The 21,543-nt window shown below is 39.3% G+C and overlaps 1 protein-coding gene across 1 annotated transcript in view; it reads right to left on the reverse strand.

Annotated features, from left to right (window-relative positions):
- The window catches only part of suclg2 (succinate-CoA ligase GDP-forming subunit beta), a 405,461-nt gene that overhangs the window by 271,252 nt on the left and 112,666 nt on the right, over positions 1–21,543 (reverse strand). The window contains exon 2 of the mRNA XM_073072346.1: positions 16,181–16,322. Coding sequence (XP_072928447.1) covers positions 16,181–16,322 — 142 coding nt within the window. The remainder of the gene's footprint in view (positions 1–16,180; positions 16,323–21,543) is intronic.

Genomic DNA, 21,543 nt, shown 5'->3' on the forward strand with positions numbered 1-21,543 from the left:
AAATTCTTTCACACTACAATGGAAAATAAAGTGCTGTGCAGGTGAAAATTGGTTTAATTCAAAGCAGAGCAACACTGCACATATTTATGAGTGTCTTACTACTTGTTGGAAATATTGGCTCCTGACTCTTTGGCAGAGATAAAGAGGAAGTTTCCCATCAAGATGCTGCCAAGCTATGGTCTTGTCGAGGTTATGACTTAAATTTAGCTGCCATTTTAGCTGACAAAGAGATAAAGATGGCCGGGGGTGTGCGTGCGTGCCCGCCCACGTGCAAGCTACTTGGGTCTGAGAGTACAAGACTCCCACCCAGATAGGACGCCAGTCTATCGCAAGGTTGACCCCTAGCATTTTTTGCCGGTACTGTACCCATTTTTCAGCTGGGTAGACTGGAGCATTGGGTGGTTAAGTGCCTTGCTTTGTTCAAGGACACACACGCTGCCTCAGCTGGGCTCGAACTCACGACCTTCAGTTCGTTAGTCAAACACCCTACCACTTGACCACGCACCACACGGATTGTTTGGGTGGGAGAGAGAAACGGGGCTTATTTCATTGTTGGTTTTTTTTGTGGCTGTTCTGTTGTTGTTATTATTGCTTGTGTTGTTCTGTGAACATGATTGGCATGCTATGTTGGGGCCAGAATATGTGGTGACACTTGCGAGGTGTCCACAGCACATGCTTTGATTGAGTCGGTCAACACAAATATTTCACTGTATGTTTTGATATACATAATAAATACATGAACCTGAATCAGAATTTGTTTGCACCAACACTTTTCCCTCCAAAACAAAACCACCCAAGATCACGTAAACAATAGCTCAATTCTTAAAATTGGTCATAAGATACAAGACCATAAGACATAGGAGCAGAATTAGGCCATTCAGCCTATTGTGTCTGCTCCGCCATTTCATCATAGCTGATTTATTTTCTCTCTTAACCTCATTCTCCTCCCTTTCCCCCATAACCTTTGATGCCTTTACAAATTAAGAACCCATCAACCTCCGCTTTAAATATACCCAATGACTTGGCCTCCACTGCCATCTGTGGTAATAAATTCCATAGATTCATCAAAATTCCTCATCCGTTCTAGATTGACGCTCTTCTATTCTGAGGCTGTGTCCACTGGTCCTAGTTTCCCCCACTATGGAAACATCCTCTCCACATCTAGGCTTTTCAATATGCAACAGGTTCCAATGGGAACCCACTCTTTCTTCTAAACGCCATCGACTACAGCTCAGAACCATCATTTTGCTCCTCAGGATTCTCTCCAATGCTAGCAATCCTTTCTTAGATTATGGGGCCCAAAACTGCTCATAATACTCCAAATGTGATCTGACCAATGCCTTATAACGCCTCAGCACTACATTCTTGTTTTTATATTCTAGTCCTCTGAAATTAAAAAAAAATCTTACCATTTTCTTAACAAATGAAAAACCATCTTCATTCAGCAAGCCTTATTTCTAAAGAAGTATCTTCAGGCATAAAGAGGACATGATAAAAGGTATTTTGTAATACCAGACTTCAGCAAATTAAGATTCTCAAATCCTGTTTATAATCTCGATGGTAAATAGTCAATTCCTTTATTGTTACAATCATTCTTCCAACCTACTTTTGAAAGTTCACACAATTCTAGATGCTGTGATCATCTGGATAAAAAAGTCATCTTAAATTTATTAATAGGTATGACTCAACAATTTATAGCAGTTGCTACATTCTGATACACTGCTCATCATAAGCAGCCACAACTAAATTTGAGATAAATATACTTTGTGTTAAATCTATATTTAACTCAATTCAGATACAAGGTCACCACAGGCTACAAGTAGTATGACTTATGAAAATCTATCATTACACAAACTCTCCCATGCATTTTTTAAAGCATTTTTTCAAGCTTTATTAAAAAAAACCTTTGTAATGTTTTTTAATGGCTGGATTCAGTATACATTCCACTAGTTTAATTATGAGTAGTACTATGGTGAATATTCGATAAAATTACAGCACATATGTAGAATGATTCAATATGGGTAATTATTTAAAAAAGGGACAATTTTGACATGGAGAAATTGACTTACAGATATATATCAGGAATGGAATCCTTAACTTAACCTAGGGACTGCCTGTACAATAAATGCATAGTGATAAACTGCTGACATACAGTAGTTCAGCATCTAGCTTACCAAATGCTGATTTCTGCAGTTCCTTTAACCAACCTGGGGGCCCAGCACCCACTCTCCTTTTCACCTCACTGAGACCGTGGTTTCTGTGCTCCCTTGAAACCCACCCAAGTCTGTTTCCAATACGCCCTTGAAATTTACCAGATTCATTGAAAATATTATAATACTACTGTACCATGTTCAATCTAAAATGCAAGTTAAATACATGTTGGTTTATTAGGATGGTCCAGCTAGTAAAGCACCACCTCAAATGCCTGAGACTCAGGTAACAAACCTTACATGATCCCTGTGTGAAGATGCATGTATCCTCGAAGTGCACCTGGTTCCACACAAATCTCAAAGGTATGCAGTTCAGTAAATTAACTGACCACTTCATTGGTGAGTAGTAAGATCTGGGGGCAGTTAATGAGAATATGGGAATCAATGGGCTGATGACTGTTACTATACCATACCTCTCTATGACTCTCAAATTAATTAGAATAAAATCAAATCATCTGGTATCACCAAGGCCCTGACTACACCAGATTAACAAAGTTTAACCAATATGTCGCAATATTGGAAAGGTCTTTATACTTAAAAAAGAAAAAATAGAAAGGGAAAGGTGTAAATAAAGTCAATAAAAGCATAATAAAAAACTATAAATAGATCCAAGTAACTTTGGTAAAGCAGCTGTAACACAAAACAACTGAAAACAGGGATTATCAATGAACTCGAGTGCAGCTTTGGAGGATTACTGCGGTACTTGTACAATAGGATTACAGTGACAATGTACTGCCATCTCATTAACGCAACAAATTTACTGAAGAAATACAGTGAATATGACAATATTGCAAGCCCCATCAATAAATTAATATTCAAAATCTCTGTTGACACAATTCTTCACATTTCAGGGTGTGCATTTTTTTGTGCTCACGTGTTCAGTACGTTTGTTGTATTTACTCAAATTGCAACTACAGAGACTCCCCAGGTTACAAATAACTTGTGGAAATCTGGACTTTACACAAATCCTCCCATATTTTAAAGCATTTTTCAAATTAGTATTAAAAATAGATTTGACGGCGCTTATTAATGATAGGATGCAGTATATATGCATTTGTTGAATTTTGAATAGTGCAAGGATAATTATTCAATGAATAGAAAGAATTATAGTGAGTGTACATAAAATGATATAAAAAGGGGTCACTATAGAAAACAGATGTTTCTGACATACATGAGAAATTAGCTTAACGACAATTCTCAGGAACTCCTGCATAACTTGGTGACTGCCTGTGCTGAAGTTAATTTTCTTTCTTACCTCTCCAAAAGTAATTTCCCTTCTCCATTATTTAAAAGACTGAGTGTCTTCACGTCCTAGATTGTGTTGTACTCATCGAATCAAACTATGGTACATCCGAACAGAAGAATCTATCCAAAATGAAGTCTCCAGTAACCAGATTTCAGTATGGACCTTATTGACTGGCAGATTCAGAGGACACCAAATACAACATGCGGAATGCCTCCCAAACACAATTAATTTCTTTCTATTACAATCTATATTAAATTAAACTGCAACTCTAAAATACTTCAAAATAAAATATGGGTCGCAGTAATTCTTTACAATTATTTTTGCTTGCTGCTTGTATCCAAGCATTGGCTCATTTAATATTTGTTCATCATTAACAACTATAACAAAGTTATATTATTTTAACAGTAACGCTGATGCACGGAGAGATTTTGAGGTCCAAGTTCATTGTGCCCTGGAAGTGGCGGCACAGGTTGATGTGGGTATTAAGAAGCACATGGCATGCATGGCTTTCTTTGTCAAAGTAATGATGCAGCTTTAAAAATCTCTGGTTAGGCAACAGATTTAAAGATTAGATTAATTTGTCACATGTATATCGAAACACAGTGAAATGCGCCAGTTGCATCAATGACACAGTCCAAGGATATGCTGGTGTTGCCATGTTTCTGGTGCCAATACAGCATGCCCACAGCTTCATAACCCTAACCTGTCATTGTAACCTGGGCAGAAAATGGAGCACCAGAGGAAACCCATGCATTCAGAAGTAGAATGTATAAACTCCTTACAGACAGCAGTGGGAATTGAACCCCAATTACTGGTAAAGTGTCATGCTGACCATTACACTACTGTGCTCTTATAGCCGGTTGCCTCACTACAGGAATACAGAGGCTTTGAGGACAGTGCGGAAGAGGTTTACCAGGATGCTGTCTGGATTAGAGTGCAGCTGCAATTAGGAGATGGGGAACAAGCTCATTTTATTTTTCTGGAGCAGCAGAGGCTAAAGCAAGACCTGATAGAAGTCATAGATTGTGAGAGGCATAGACAGAATGCTTGGAGGGCATGCATTTAAGGTGAGAGAAGGCAAATTTAAAGGAGATGCATGAGGCAAGTTGGTTTTTTTTGCACAGAGTGATTGGAATATGCAGAGAATGAAGCAATATGGATATCGTGTAGGCAGAAAGGATTAGTTCAGTTAGGTGTTCAATGACTGGCTTAATGAGTTCAGCAAAACATCATGGGCTGAAGGGCCCGTTCCTGTGCTGTACTATCACTGTCCTAACATAAAATAATATGCAGGTTAAATCAACTTCCTTCTCTCTTATTGCATCTAACTCTAATATTGACAGTGGAGCTAATTCTGTATTAATGAATAGAGGCAGTATTTTGGTTCTAAATTCTGAGTGTTGCACATTACTTCTGAAATCCAGAAATTTACCATTTTAACAGTTCAATGGACTGCTGAGTAGTTTTAAAACTACTGGAGGACAATGTATAAGACAGTACATTCTGATACTGCTATTAAGCAATTTCAAGATAGTCAGTTACTTAATGTCAGAATCTTACACCACAGATATGACTTTACAGACTGTAGTTGTGCTAATTGGTTTTTCAGACATCTTATTGAACCCTTGAATCCTCTAGAAGATTTATTCCACTTTTCAAGCTGCTATTATTTCATAAGTATGATTGATGTTGTACATTTGATGAATGCTATAAAGGTCATCATAGCTCAGTTTCAAGACTCCTTCACATCTCACAGGAAACAATATCCAATGAACGCATTAAGTTTGGAAATAAATGACTAGATTAGTATTGAAGATTATTTTTAATAATGTTCTTTCATTTTGAATTTATTTTTGTAATCAAGGTTGTGGACGACAGTACTGAGCACAGATTAGTTGCAACATAATCTTTTTCACTGTTGTGTCCTTGACAACCTGAATTGTTCACTACCAGATCTGGCAGAAGATAATGTTTCCTGTTGACCAAAAAGTACCAATTTATCTTGACAAATGCAAGATGTTATACAAGCATGTATCAAGTTTGATCCAAAGATCTTAGCACGACCCACATTACCACTGTGAAAAGCGAGGTGAAGTGACAATTTCTCTATCACGATGTTCACAAAAGCAAAGTCAACATCTCAATATGTTCTTATCAGCATATACAGGCCTGTGGGTTCCATCATTCCCCATTCCAGCTTCTTCCCTCTCATCTAGGCAGAATAATTATTTTCTAATGACCACGAAAAATACTATAATCTACTCTGCATTGGTATCCCTTTTTGATCCTGCAAAATAGAAGGTAGTTATGTTACCTGCTTAGCAGAATTCAGCATCATTGTCTAAATATTGACTACCTTCTTTTCAACTTCATACAACTAAACATCACAGACAACCCTCTTATTGTTACAACAATAAGAAACAGTTGCATTATATTTTCCAATTAAGCTTTTTCCCCACTGCTTTTCACTTTGTCCCTCTAATCATTTCTTTAACTTGGTCCAGGTGTTTCCATATTCAGGAAACAGGATCAGGAGTAGGACAATTGGACCCACAATCATATTCTGCTGTGCAATAAGATTAGGGGTCCCCTGTGCCTATACCCCTTCTCTCTCTCTTATATGAAAAGCGTCAATCCGCATCTTCCACTTTCCCACTGAACAATTTCCAGAGATTAATGGTCCTGTTAATCTTATCTGATATTATTCATCCAACATCTGCGTAGTGGGGGTCCTTGATGATGGATGCTACTTTCTTGTGACAACGCTAGGTGTAGATGTGCTCAGTGGTGGGGAGGGTTTGACTGAGCTGGATCCACAACCTTTGCAGAATTTTCTATTTAAGGGCAATAGTGTCTCCATACCAGGCTGTAATGCAACCAGTCAATATACTCTCCATCACACATCTATAGAAGTTTGTCAGAGTTTTAGATATCATGCAAAATCATCACGAACTTCTAAGGACATAGAGGCACTGCTGTGCTTTCTTCGTGATTGCACTTATGTACTGGGCCCTGGGCCCAAGACAGGTCCTCTAAAAAGAAAAACTGAGAAATTTCAAGTTTCTGACACTACCCACCTCTGATCCCCTCTGATGAGGGCTGGCTCAAGGACCTCCGGTATCCTCCTCCTGAACTCAATAATCAGCTTCTTGGTCATGCTGACATTGAGTGAGAGAGAGATTGTTGCTGTGGCACCACCCAGCCAGATTTTCAATCACACCCCCCCCCCCCAATATGCTGATTCGTCACCACCTTTGATTTGGCCTATGACAGAGGTGTTGTCAACAAACTTCAATATGGCATTAAGCGCGCTTAGCCTCACAGTCATAAGTATAAGCAAGTAGAGCAGGGGCGAAGCACACAGCTTTGTGGTGCACGTGTTGATAGAAATTGTGGAAGAGATGTTATTGCCTACCCAAACTGACTGGTGTCTGCAAGTAAGGAAATCTAGGATTCGATTACACAAGGAAGTACTAAGGCAGGGGTCGTGAAGCTTATTGATTAGTTTTGAGGAGATGATGGTATTGAATGCCAAGCTGTAGCCCATAAGACCATGGGATATAGGAGCAGAATTAGGCCATTTGGCCCATCCAGTCTGCTCCGCCATTTGATCCAATAATCCGTTCGACCCCACTCTCCTGCCTTCTCCCCGTATCCTTTCATGACCTGACCAATCAAGAATCAATCAACGTCTGCCTTAAATATGCACAAGGACTTGGCCTCCACAGCTGGCTGTGGCAAAGAATTCCACAGATTCATCCTGTTGACTGCAAGTTTGCCCTAACAACAGCCACTTTTCACTATATATTGCCGATTTGTAAATCAGCTACCTCATCTTCAGCACTAGAACTCTGGGTCCCAGCTCCCTGCCAAATTAGTTTCGGCCTTCCACACAGCTTCTTATTCTCTGTCATTCAATTTCTTAATGAACCCACGAACACTACCTCGCTACCTTTTTTTTTGCAATAGAGAGAGAACAAGAGAGAGCAAGAGACAGATAAATATATAGATATAAGAGGAAATGTTTTTATTATGTATTAGACTGTACTGCTGCTGCATAACAACAGATTTTACAATATATGCCGCTGATATTAAACTTGATTCAGATTCTGTATGCACTACTGGATGATAGTTATTGAGCAGGTTACCGTGTTCTTCTTAGGCACCAGTATAATTGAAACCAGTATTATACAATGTGCACGCTATAGATGCAGTAATGGTTCTCAGCAGTAGCAGACATAAACAAGAATATTTGATGTTTTGAATCATTTTCAATGAGAGCAGTCATTACAGTCATCCGTGATGCTGGCGCCGAGCAAAGGATTTAAGGAATGGCGAGGATGGCGCACTGCAGGAGGAGTGTGGGACAAGTGACAGAGGAGGAGTGCCAGGGTAAGGGTATGGCATGGGTGCAGACACACCCAGCCATGAGACACCAGGCAAGGTCACTTAATTCCAAACAAGTGGATTATTGATCATTACAGAATGTTTGTCTGGAGCATCCTGCTCCCTCCTCTCTCGCTTCCCCATTTCCCAACCAAGATTCCCCCTCTCCCTGCCCCCTTCCTCCTCTCAGTCCACAACAGAAACCCATATAGGGATCAGGTTTATCATCACTGACATGTCATGAATTCTTTTTTGTGGCAATGCAATACATAAAATTACTATAGTACTATGCAAAAGTATGAGGCACCCTAGCATACACATGTACCTAAAATGTTTGTTCAGTACTGCATGTTGCTTGGTTACACTTAATTTTAAATTAAGACTTTTGAAGTTGAATGAGTGGCTCCAAGTTTTAGTTATTTTCTAACACTCAAATCACGTTAAATCTTATCATTTGACAATGTAAGTTCCCAACTGTTATTTTCATCACACGACATCATTTTGGCATCATTGGCAGTATACCTCCTACATATCCCAAACATCAAGTTCAACAACTACACTGGAGACCCCATCACAGAAGTCTAAGCTGACAATCCCAGCACAATAGAGAAGAAACGGTACACTCTCAAAAAAGTTTAATTTTGATGATATTGCCTAAGGCAATATTTCAATTGTGGATCAGCATCACAGATAAAAGTGCAGATTATCTGGTTACCGTCACATATTTTGGTTAGGTGTTTCCTATATTATCACAATGACAATATTTCATAAATGCAAAGCATTTGCGATATGCTGAAGTTGTGAATGATGCATTAGAAATAGAAGCTTTTGCTTCATTGACAAAGAGCAGGTCCAGCTGACTGTTGCCTCAAGAGTTCTTGAATGCAATTGGTCACGAAACAGTTGTGTACTACATTTATCATCACTTATTGTCAAGCACTCAAATTTCCTTGGTCTAAAATTTGCAATTGGTATAGTGTTCTGCTTACATAACCTATTTATTACCTTGCAGGTTTATACAGGAAACATTAGCCAAGTTTAGTTGATTTTGAAATTTATCAAAGCAGATGCAACTATTTCAGTTATTTGGCTCTGATATCGGGTAATTGCAACAGGAAATAAATATTGCAAGTGCCTTAACTCTACCATCAGCCATCACAGCTGTTAGTCTGGATAAATTATCATTCAATAGAATTATCTGGTTGTTTAAAATAGTAATTTAAAACTATTTTTTTCCTAAAATTGAGGATGATACTAAACCCATAAAATGTAATCAGTTATTTCTGTCATTTGAGCATTTCTTGCTCGCAAGTATTCTGCAGAATACAAAACAGGTAGGTAGAGCTTTATATATAGACAGTAATATGCCAAATCAAAGAATATCAAAGTCTCAAAGACTTGGTAATAATTGAGCAATGCTGCACCTTTCATAGTTCCAGTATTGTATCTTGCTTCTTCTAAGTTAATTATTCAAACTATTAATAAATTTATTAAATTTAATAAAAATTTATTAGTTTTAGCCTCTATGTTTTGTCTCCCTCCTATGGCATTTCAGGATCAGGAAAACATTGTGGGAATTGCATTATGATTAATACCAATATAAAATATACAGTACTGTCTTAGGCACATTTATGTAGTTAGCGTGTCCAAGGCATTTGCACAGTACGGTAATTGATAATCCAGGTTGCGTTGTCCTGAACTCAAGATTAGCGTGATAGGTTGAGCTCACAAGACTGGGATTCCTTTCGAAAATCACCTACTCTGCACAAGCAACTGTCATAAGATCTCAAAGCCAGCCTGACCAAAAATAATATGCCCACTTTCAAGTCTCCTGTATGAGCAAATACATATTTTATGTCGCTATACTTGCCTTGCTTTGATCTACAAATAATCTAATGCAAAAAAGTAACATCATTCCCAATACCAAGATGGTAACTGATCAGACCAAATAGAATAAATTTTCCCATCTATCATGCATATATGAATAAAAACTACATAAGTAGAACCCTAAGAAGCACATAATGATATTTAAAATTTAAAAACATGTTAAAGATTCGGTGCACATCCAGCATGACAGCACTAGAGACAATCTACACCCACAATAGCACAGAAAATTCAAGACAAGCACTTAAAATTGTATCCAAAGCCATCCATTAGTAGTACTAAAGTATCAGTCATACTTCATTTATCCCTCTGATCATTATAAGACCATAAGACCTAGGAGCAGAATTAGACCATTCAGCCCATTGAGCTGCTCTGGCATTACATCATGGCTGATTCAATATCCTTCTCAACCCCATTCTTCTCTTCTGCCTTCTCCCTATAATTTGATGCCCCAATTAATCAAGAACCCATCAACCTCTGCCTTAAATATACCCAATTACTTGGCCTGCACAGCTGTCTGAGGCAAAGAATTCCACGGATTCCCCACACTCCAGCAAAAGAATTTTTTCCTTATCTTTATTCTAACTGATGTCCCTCTATTCTGAGGCTGTCCCCTCTGGTCCTGGACTTCCCCACATCCACTCTATCCTTTCAGTATTCAACAGTTTTCACTGAGATTCTCCTTCATTCTCCTAAACTCCAGTGCCTGTAGGCCTAGAACCATCAAATGCTCCTCACATGTTAACCCTTTCATTCCTGGGATTAAAATTGTTAACTTCCTCTGGACTGTCTCCAATGCCAGCACTTCCTTTCTCAGATAAAGGGCCCAAAACTGCTCACAATATGCCAAGTGTGGTCTGACCAACACCTTATAAAGACACAGCATTACATCCTTGCGTTTGTATTCAAAGTCCTTTCAAAATGAATGGCAATATTGCATTTTCCTTCCTTACCTCCAACTCAGTCTGCAAGTTAACATTTAGGAAATTCTGCAAGAAACTCCCAAGTCCCTTTGCTTTCTCATTTTCTCCACATCTACAAAATAGTCCATCCTGTATTCCTTCAACCACTGACCATGCATTTGCCTACATTATATTCCATCTGCCACTTCTTTCCCTATTTGCTCAACCTATCCAATTCCTTCTGCAGACACCCTGCTTCCTCAAAAATTCCTGCCCTTTTACCTATCTTTATATTGTCTGCAAACAATTCCATCCAAATCACTGACACACAAGATGAAAAGAAGAGGTCCCAACACTGACCCCTACAGCACCCTACTAGTCACTGACAGCCAATCAGAAAAGTCCCCCTTTATTTCCACTCTTCCCTCCTGCCAGTCAGCCAACCTTCAATCCATTCGAGCGCCTTTCTCATAATATCATAGGTTCTTATTTTGTTAAGCAGCCTCGTGTGCGGCATTGTCAAAGACTTTCTGAAAATCCAAATAAACAACATTGACTGACTCTCCATTGTCTATCCTGCCTGTTATCTCCTCCAAGAATTCCAACATATTTGTCAGGAAAGATTTGTCCTTTGGGAAACCATGCTGACTTTGGCCCATTTTTTCATGTACCTCCAAGTAACCCAAAACCTCTTCCTAAATAACATACTCCAGCATCTTTCCAACCATTGAAGTCAGAGTAACTGGCCTATAATTTCTTCTCTTCTGCTTCCCACTCTTGTTCAAGATTGGAGTGACATTTACAATTTTGCAGTCCTCCAGAATGATTCAAGAATCTAGTGACTCTTGAAAGATCATTACTAATGCCTCCACAATCTCTTCAGCTGCCTCTTTCAGAACCCTGGTCCATCTGGCCGAAGTGGTTTTTCCACTTTCAGACTTTTTACCTTTCCCTTAGTAACAGCAACTACACTCATTTCTGCTCCTTGACACTTTCACATTTCTGGCATTCTGCTAGCTGAAAGACTAGCGCAAAACACTTAAGTTCCTTTGCCATTTCTTTGTCCCCCATATCTCCAGCATCATTTTTCAGGAGTCCACCGTCTTGTCTCATCTCTCTTTTATTCCTTATATATCTGAAAAAAACATTTTGTATCCTCTTTCATATTATTGGCTAGCTTACCTTCATATTTTATCTCTTCACTCTTTAAAGCTTTTTTTAAGTTTCCTACTGTTAGTCTTGAAAAGCTTTCCAATCCTCTAACCTTCCACAAATTTTTTCTATATTATATGCCCTCTCTTTTGCTTTATACTGTGCTTGATTCCCTTGTCAACCGCAGTTGTTACATCATCCCTTCCGAAATATTTGGGATGTATCTTTCCCGCACCTCCCAAATTTCCCCCAGAAACACAAGCCATTGCTGTTCAGCCATCATCTCTGCCAGTGTCCATCAACTTTGACCAGCTCCTCTCTCATGCCTCTGCAATATCCATTACCCCACTGTAATACCGATACATCAATTTTTAGCTTCTGCTTCTCAAACTGCAGGGTGATTTCTATCATGTTATGATCACTGCGTCTTAAGGCTTCCTTTACCCTAAGGCTCATAATCAAATCTGGGTCATTATAAACATCCAGTCCAGGATTGCCATTCCCTTAGTGGGTTTAACCACAAGCTGCACTAAAAAGCCATCTTGTACGCATTCTACAAATTCCCTGTGGGGATCCAGCACAAACCAGGTTTTCCCAATCTGCCTGCATATTGACATAGAAACAGAGAAACATAGAAAACAGGTGCAGGAGTAGGCCATTTGGCCCTTTGAGCCTGCATCGCCATTCAGTATGATCATGGCTGATCATTCAACTCAGAACCCTGTACCTGCTTTCTCTCCACACCCCCTGATCCCTTTAGCCACAAGCGCCATATCTAACTTCCTCTTAAATATAGCCAATGAACCAGCCTCAACTGTCTCCTGTGGCAGAGAATTCCACAGATTCACCACTCTCTGTGTGAAGAAGTTTTTCCTCATCTCGGTCCTAAAAGGCTTCCCTTTTATCCTTAAACTGTGACCCCTCGTTCTGGACTTCCCCAACATCGGAAACAATCTTCCTGCATCTAGCCTGTCCAATCCCTTTAGAATTTTATACGTTTCAATAAGATCCCCCCTCAGTCTTCTAAATTCCAGTGAGTATAAGCTTAGTCGATCCAGTCTTTCTTCATATCAAAGTCCTGCCATCCCAGGAATCAATCTGGTGAACCTTCTCTGTACTCCCTCTATGGCAAGAATGTTTTTCCTCAGATTAGGGGACCAAAACTGCACACAATATTCTAGGTGCAGTCTCACCAAGGCCTTGTACAACTGCAGTAGAACCTCCCTGCTCCTGTACTCAAATCCTTTTGCTATGAATGCCAACATACCATTTGCCTTTTTCACCACCTGCTGTACCTGCATGCCCACCTTCAATGACTGGTGTACAATGACACCCAGGTCTTGTTGCATCTATGACTGGTATACAATGACACCCAGGTCTCGTTGACATCCAGGTACAATGACATCCTCCTTCATTATTGCAACATTGCCCTTTTTACATGCCTTTTCTATCTTCTGTTGTAACGTAGCCCACACCCTGGCTATTGTTCGGAGGCCTGTATATAACTTCCATCAGGGTCTTTTCACCCTTGCAGTTTCTTAATTGTACCTACAAGGATTCTGTATCTTTCGATCCTACGACACCTCTTTCTAAGGATTTAATTTCTTTTTTTTTTACCAGAGCCACCCCAACCCCTCTGCCTACCTGCCTGTCCTTTCAATACAATGTATATCCTTGGTTGTTAAGCTCCCAACTATGATTTTCTTTCAGCCACAACTCAAAGATGCCCACAACATTTTACCTGCCAATCTCTAAGGGTGCTGCAAGAACATCTACCTTATTTTATATTCTGTGTGCACTGAAATATAATACCTTCAGTGCTGTATCAATTATCCTTTTTTTAAATTTTGGCCGCCCATTACACTTTAACTCATTCCACTGACTGCAATTTTGTCCTATCATCTGCCTATCAGTCTCACTACACACTGCATCTGCTTGTCTACCAACTGCTCCATCCTCAGCCCTACCACTCTGGTTCCTACCCCCCTGCCAAATTAGTTTAAACCCTCCCAACATCTCTAACAAACCTGCCCACAAGGATATTGATAATAAACAAATATATTCAAACAGTCACCTGACACAAATAAAACAAGTCAAAGCATATTCTGTTCGCAACATTATTCTAATAATTTTACTTTAATGTTTTCTTTTTACAAAAAAGTAATAGGTTGCTAGAGGTTCTTTTGGCATATTAAGTATAATAGGGTGGTTAGGGAACAAACAAGGCTCCTTAAAGATCAACATGGCTGACTCCATGTGGAATCAAATTTAATGGGTGAGATTTTTAATTAATATTTCTCTCCAGTTTTTACAGTGGAGAAAATGATGGAAGTTAAGGAAATGGGGGAAGTGAGTGTTTTGGACCACATACAAATAAGCAGGGTGCAACACTGGAGGCTTTACAGTGGATAAGGTGGATGAATCACCAGGGCCTGCTGCCTCCTCAAACTTTGTGGGAAGCAGGGGAAGAAATTGTGGAAACCCTTGCAGCAATTTTTGCTTGATCTCTGGCTTCAGGTGAGGTTCTGAAGGATTGAAGAGTGGATAATACACTACCATTTTTTTTTAAAAAACAAAACAACAAAAACAAGCCAGGAAATCACAGGGCCCTGTGTGTGAGACATCGATGGTGGTTAAATTGCTGAAGGAGATGTTGAGAAGTAGGATCTACAATTAAAGAGCCAGAGTCTGATTCAGGACAATCAGGAGGGATTTGTGCATGGGAAGCTGTGTCTGATAAACCTCTTAGAATTCTTCAAGGATGATAGATGAAGGTAGAGTAGTGGATGCTGTTGATATGGATTTTAGCATGGCTTTTGTCAAGGTGCCTCATGGCAGGACATTATAAAAGATTAGATTTCATGGGATCCAGAGGGTAATAGCATAATTAGCTCAATGGTAGGAACGATGATGAAGATCAAGAATTGTTTCTGAGATTGGAGGCCTGTTTCTAATGATAACAAGGGTTGGTGCTGGGATCTTCGTTGTTTGAAATTTATATAAACAATCTTGATTTGGACATCCGAGGCATGGTTAGTAAGTTTATTATGGTAATAAAATAGGTGGTGTTGTAGACAATGTAGAAGATAATGAAAACCAACTAGCTAAGCACGTGAGCTGAAGATTGGCAAAGGATATACAAGATCAAGAGAGGCACAGAGAGGGTGAAAATACATAGATTTTTCTTCCCCCCAGGAAGTTGTGCTGAAAAGCAAAAGGGTGTTGGCTTAAGGTCCGAAGTGAGAGATTTCAAAGGGACATCATAGGCGGCACATTAGTTGAGTCGGGCATATTAGCAACACTTAAAATCCATCTAGATAAAGTACATGGATAAGAGAGATTTAGAGGGCCATGGGCTAAATGTGGCCAGATGGGAATAGCTGACTAAGTTACACAGTTTGTGTGGATGAATTAGGCCAAAGGGCCTATTTCCATGCAGTAGGACTCTATGCTGCCTCTAAGTCCATCCATAAAAATCATATTCTGAGAAGTAAAATGCAAATGACATCAGCACTGATCTTGTAAGTTTTTAACAATTTACTAATTACTGTACAGACTACGTTACAAATTCAACAATAAAGAAGGAAAATTAGTTTACTTATCAAAACTGGTGCAATTAGTGGGTAGGAGTGAAAATTTAGGCGGCGATCAGTTGTTCCAGCTGTCTACTCATTTATTTTCCAGATTATGACCTTCAGCTGTCACATCACATGAACAGCAGAAGCACCAAATGCAAGTTTAATCCAAATCTGTGTCAGTGCAGCATTCCCATCATTCTTCTTATTTGATTGGGGAGGCAGAAGTAATGCCATTATCATAAGGCATGTGGGAGGGCAGCATTTCTCTGGCATAAATTCCTCGATATTCATGTTTAATGCTGCACCTCCACTGAAGCTACTGCTGGCCTCAGAATTATTGTCACAGTAACATTTTAGTGACTAAAATGCCTCGTATTAAGCTACCATGGGCGTCATATAGCGTGGAGGTTAACTCAATACTTTTACAGCTCGGGGCAACTGAGTTTGGAGTTCAATCCCAGCATCCTCAATAAGGAGACTCACGTCCTCCCCATTCAATGCATTGGTTTCCCCAAGTCATCCAGTTTCCTCCCACAGTCCAAAGACATACTGGGTAGGTTAATTGGTCATTGGATATTGCCCCACAATTTGGTTAGGGTTAAATTGAGCTGTTGGGGTTGCCGGCCAGCACAGCTCAAAGGGCTAAAAGGGCCTATTCTGGGCTGTACCTCTGAATAAAATAAATATTAAAAATCTTTCTATGAACACTGTTGTTGGCTCAATGGAAGGTTAATCAAAAAGGTTATCCATAATTAAACAACTTATTTTCTAACAGCTCTTTTTCAAACTGTTGCCAATACTTCCCACTGCTACCCAACTTACTCAGCTTCTTAGCAGCCTCGAGGGCATCTTGTGAGTTTTCAGCCACAAAGAAACGCTGAACTGTGACCCCATGATCTGCCATGATTTTCTTGCTTTGGTATTCCTGAAGGTTTAACCATCTCACGGGGATTATTTGGACCACCTGTAGGAGAGGAGAAAGGGAAAAATGAGCGTCAGACCCACCACCTCATGTTGCTGAAAAGTTATTACAAACTTAAACCACTATTCAAATGATTGGCTATTGCATTGGGCCGTTACGTGCTCTGTTCATCACATTTGCATTGTATCAAGACGAGAAAAGTCTATCCTTTTGCCTGCTATTCATTACAGATCAACACTGTTGCTATTTTTCATCCACCGTGTAATTTAATTACTCTGATTACAGTGCCTTGGGAGTCTACCCCTGTAAACATGTTCAAAGATGCACAGACAAGATGTTAATGAAACAGACTTTCAGAAAAGGGACAAGGTTGAGCTGTTTCAGCAGATGTCAGTGAATGTTGCCCATGCAAACTCCTGGTTTGGTTTTGTTGTTGCCAAAATATGACAGGTCTTTGCTGTCACTGCACTGTTTAAATTAAAGATAATTATTTTACCACAGTTTCAACTGCAATGTGAAACGTCAATAATAATGATTCCATAAAATTATCCATTAGCAAGTTATATAATAAATGCTTATTAGAATTTTATAACTTTCTAAAATACACATCATAAATAGGCAATAAATGGAACACTAATTCAATTCAATGACTTGCACGTGCAACTTTAGGAAAACCAGCTTTAAGGATGTGAAATTCAGTCTTCAAAGAATAACAACTAGGGTGACTGATTTCTATAATTTAAAAAAAATACAACCACAGCCTTCATGACCACTCCCTCCTGCTAGAAAATTAATCACACACGACAGGATGGTCACCACCAAGACACTAGTAGTTTTACTCAGGAAACCAATCAGCTGTTTCAAAGAACTTGAGAATCTTAAATCAAATAAATGCCCTTTCCTCCACTGAAAAACTTAGCAGAAGAGAATTTGTCAAGACCAAAGTCACTATTTCACATTTTAATTAGCTACAGAACCATTCCCTTAAACAGAGATAATGATAAGGAGCCTGGAAACTACAGAAAAAATTACGGACCTAAAAATTAATTAGATGCCATGGACTATCGATCATGAAATATCAAGCCATTGAAAAATTAAAAAGCTGGTTTAAAAATACTCTGCTTTTTAGATAAAAGTTAAGTATTTGCTTCAACTTTTCTTACCTTTATGCACTTTGAAATAATGAAAAGCAACAAATTTGAAATGGAAAATATTAGAAACTTGTACAACCTACTGTAACACAAAAAAAACTGTTAAGCAAATTAATCAAATCTGCAATTGAAAGCTCTCTCATCTGAAGTCTTGTAATGGAGACGGATATCATGAATTTTTCATTCTTGAATGGCAATGTTGTAATTAATTATTTTCAAATTATACCTTGAATGGCAGAGTGAAAGGAAATAAACTAACTTACTCCAGCAGAGGTTACCCACTTTACAAACAGGTGATTGACTGAAATTACTACTATATGCAGCAGCAGTTCGTAATACTCCTCAGAGAAAACGCCAGTTATGAAACTTATACTTCTGGAAAGTGCCTCCATTCTGACTATGTGGCTGACGCAATCCAATCATGTCAAATACTTGCATAATGAAACCTTCTAAAGTGCTCTTTCCTTAGAAATGGCAGATTGCACATCACCTGGATCCTGCCATGAGTGCATAAGTAGGCTGCTGTAGTTTGATTCTGGAGGAGCCCACTGTTTACTTTTTCATATTACCCTTTCTCCAAAAGGTCAAGATGTATGATGAGGGTAAAAAGGAAAGGCAACAATTCTTTTTTGCCCTCAAAGCATGTAATAAAGAAAGAAAAAAATGCAAACAGTACAGAAACGGCCTCTGGGTTATTCAAGAAATTGACTTCCAGGGTCAGTCCACCTTGAATGGTGAGCTAATCACAACAAAAGACACTAGAAACATATTCGTATACACACAGTTCTAGAGTGGCTTCCTCAGAATGTACTTACTAACTGCCCATTACACTGCCAGCATTTAGGGCAGCAATGAAAGGTCATCCATCTCTGTCTGTATGTAAGTATTCTTCATTGGTGTTTCCATAACAATTGTTTTCTGACTAGTCAGCGTCATTATCCCTGAGCTGAACCTCCGAACCTGGAGGACCAGTGGACCACCATTAGTCTGGCCTCTACCCTCTGACCTGTTCGGCATGGGTGACCCTACCAAGAGCCAAAGCACTAAGCCCTAAGGCCTGACTCCAGCCGGGTTGTCGAGGCGTGCATGCCTCCAAACTATACAAGGTCGTGGTCCTCCTGGACCTCCTTATTAGAATATCATGAGAATATTCAAATTATACTCCAACCATCATTAAGCTTGCTATCTTTTCCTCATCAGAAGTACAGTGTTGATTTTAGAAAGTGATTCACACTTACTTTTTTTAAATTGAGATACAGTGTGAAATGGTCCCTTCCTGCCCTTCGAACCACACCTCCCAGCAATTCCCTAACTTTAACCGTAGCTGAATCACGGGACAATTTATAATGACCAATTAACCTACCGATCAGTATGTTTTTAGACTGTGGGAGGAAACCGGTGCACCCTAAGGAAGCCCACGTGGACACAGGCAAAACATACCAACTCTTTGCAGACAGGGGTGGGAATTGAACCCAGGTCACTTGTACTGTAAAGCGTTGCGCTAACCACTAAGCTCTGCCACCCTTCACACGGTAATGCGTATGGAATCTTCTTCACACAGAAAATTAAGGATGGGCAATAAATGCAGGATTCTCAACAACATCACAGACAGTAAACAAATTTAAAAAGAAGTGGATCTTGCTGTCCTCAAAATTGTGGCATGCATCTTACGAAAACCATCTGAGAAAATGTTAACTTCTAATACTAAATAGGTAGCTTGTTTATTAACACCACTCTTTGTCTTCTTGTCTGCTACAGTGAAGTGAATTGAAATATATCATGGCACAGTTGAATGCAGAAGGGTCAGAGAACCCCGTTGGGGAAAAATACTTCGACTCTGTATGATAAGTGTTATGTAATTGAAAGGGATATCAGGCATGATATTTCATTGAATACTCACCTGCTGTAACTCATTTATTCATTTATGCTTATTTCAATCCCAAAGTGCATGTCTGTTTGCAATTATAGATGTAATTTCCCCACACAAAAATGTGAAGGAACGAGAATTCCTCCCCAAATCATAACCTGGAAAGTTACGGTGCCTTCTAAATTTGATATCAATGTTGGTTGACTCGCATAGTTCACTTTAAATCAGTGGCAATCAAAAGTAATTTGAAACAAGGATTACATGCAATTTGCTCCCATATCCCACAGTTGTGCAAGTGAGTAGGTTAATTGGCCACTATAAATTAGACTGTCGTGTAGGTAACTGGTAGAATCTAAGGAAGAACTTGATGGGAACGCAGACAAAATAAAATGGGTTGAGTGTAGCGGGAGCACAAATGGGGTTTGAAGAGTGGCCGAGAAATAGTGAGCCAAAGGGCCTGGTTCCTTTATGAATTTCTGACACTGGCTCACTTCTGGCTACAAATTAGCTCATTCAATTAAATTAAATTAATACTCTAGCTATTTATAGAATATAGATCTATCTGCTTATTGTGCCTATTGAAAATGTTTTGAGAGGTTCTTTGAACTTCTAAGATAAAAACGTAAACTACAGTCGGCCCTCCTTATCTGCGGGGGATTGGTTCCGGGACCCCTCGTGGATACCAAAATTTGCGGATGCTCAAGTCCCTTATTCAACCTGTCTTAATCCAGTGGACCCTAGGACCCAGTGGAACCCCAGACCTTATTTAACCTGTCACAGTGCGGTGGACATTAGGACCCGGCGGAATTCCAGACCTTATTTAACCTGTCTCAGTGCGGTGGACATTAGGACCCGGCGGAATTCCAGACCTTATTTAACCTGGCTCAGTGTGGTGGACATTAGGACCCGGCGCCAGAGCTCTGAATGCGCAGTGTTTCTGTTCACGAAAATAATCACGATCACGATTGAAAATAAGGTGGAAATAATAAAATGATTGGAAAGAGGTGAAATGCCATCGGTCATTGGAAAAGCGTTAGGCTACGTCGGTCAACGATCGGAACAATTTTAAAGGATAAAGTGAGAAAGGCTCTGCCCCAATGAAAGCTACAATTATTACTAAGCAACGCAGTGGTTTAAATTATTGGATTTTTGGGTTTTGGGTTTTTGATCCTCCACATCAACCCGGCACAGTGGAGAGCGCACTCGAAAGCGCTCTGTCACTGGCTCGCACTCGGGAACGGTTCCCGAGCCCGGCAATGAAATTTACATTCTTAAGCATTTTATATGCATAGAAAGGTAAAATATATACAATATACTAAGACAAACATTTGACTAACTGACGCTTAATAATACCGGATGTGCCTGTTCCGATTTACTTAGTAAGAGAACTTCTGATTTTTTTTATCCCGATGCATGATAATTCACGCACATCCTCCCGTATACTTTAAATCACCTCTAGATTACTTATAATACCTAATACAATGTAAATGCTATGTTAAATGGTTGTTATACTGCATTGTTTAGGGAATAATGACAAGAAAAAAATGTCTGTAATGCTCGAACAAATGCTGGAAGAGCACTTCCCGGTTTTTGCGATTCACAGTTGGTTGAATTCGCGTAAGCAGAATCCTCGGATAAGGAGGGCCAACTGTATATGCTTTTCTAAAAAAAAAAATCAGACAAAGAAAGGAACAGTGAACCCTTTAAACCTTTTTTTCCCTCCTGAAATTTAATAATGTGCATCAATAAAGCTAGTAACCACCTAATTACTTTGCTTCCAGGGCACTTAAAAATCAGGTTATACCCAGAATTAGACACTTGTTAGGAATGCTCATTAACTGTACTTTGAAAACAAACTCAAAATAAGACTATACCATGTTAAGTAGATCCCTAAGTTCACTTCAATGCAAAGAGAGAATGAGTTATCTTCTTCCACACAAGCTAAATGCATTAATTTATGAAATATATCAGCTTTGATATTCACAGCATTTTAATGGAATGAAAACAGCGTTAACAAAATCACAAACGTTAAAATCTTCTTTAAACAACCAGAAGTTTGACTTCAAAAATATCACATCATTCATGGTTTCCCTCAGAAAGAGCATTTTTGGGAAAAACAACTATTACAGGTTAAATTTACTTGAGATAGAGGCATCTGTCCTCACAACTCTGACCTCAGAATCTCTCCTATGGCTGTTCCTTTGGATCTTGCAATCAAGGATGAAGTGTTTCCTCTCCGGTTTTG

Source organism: Hemitrygon akajei, chromosome 19 (assembly GCF_048418815.1).
Source record: "Hemitrygon akajei chromosome 19, sHemAka1.3, whole genome shotgun sequence".
Taxonomy (NCBI): Eukaryota; Metazoa; Chordata; class Chondrichthyes; order Myliobatiformes; family Dasyatidae; genus Hemitrygon; species Hemitrygon akajei.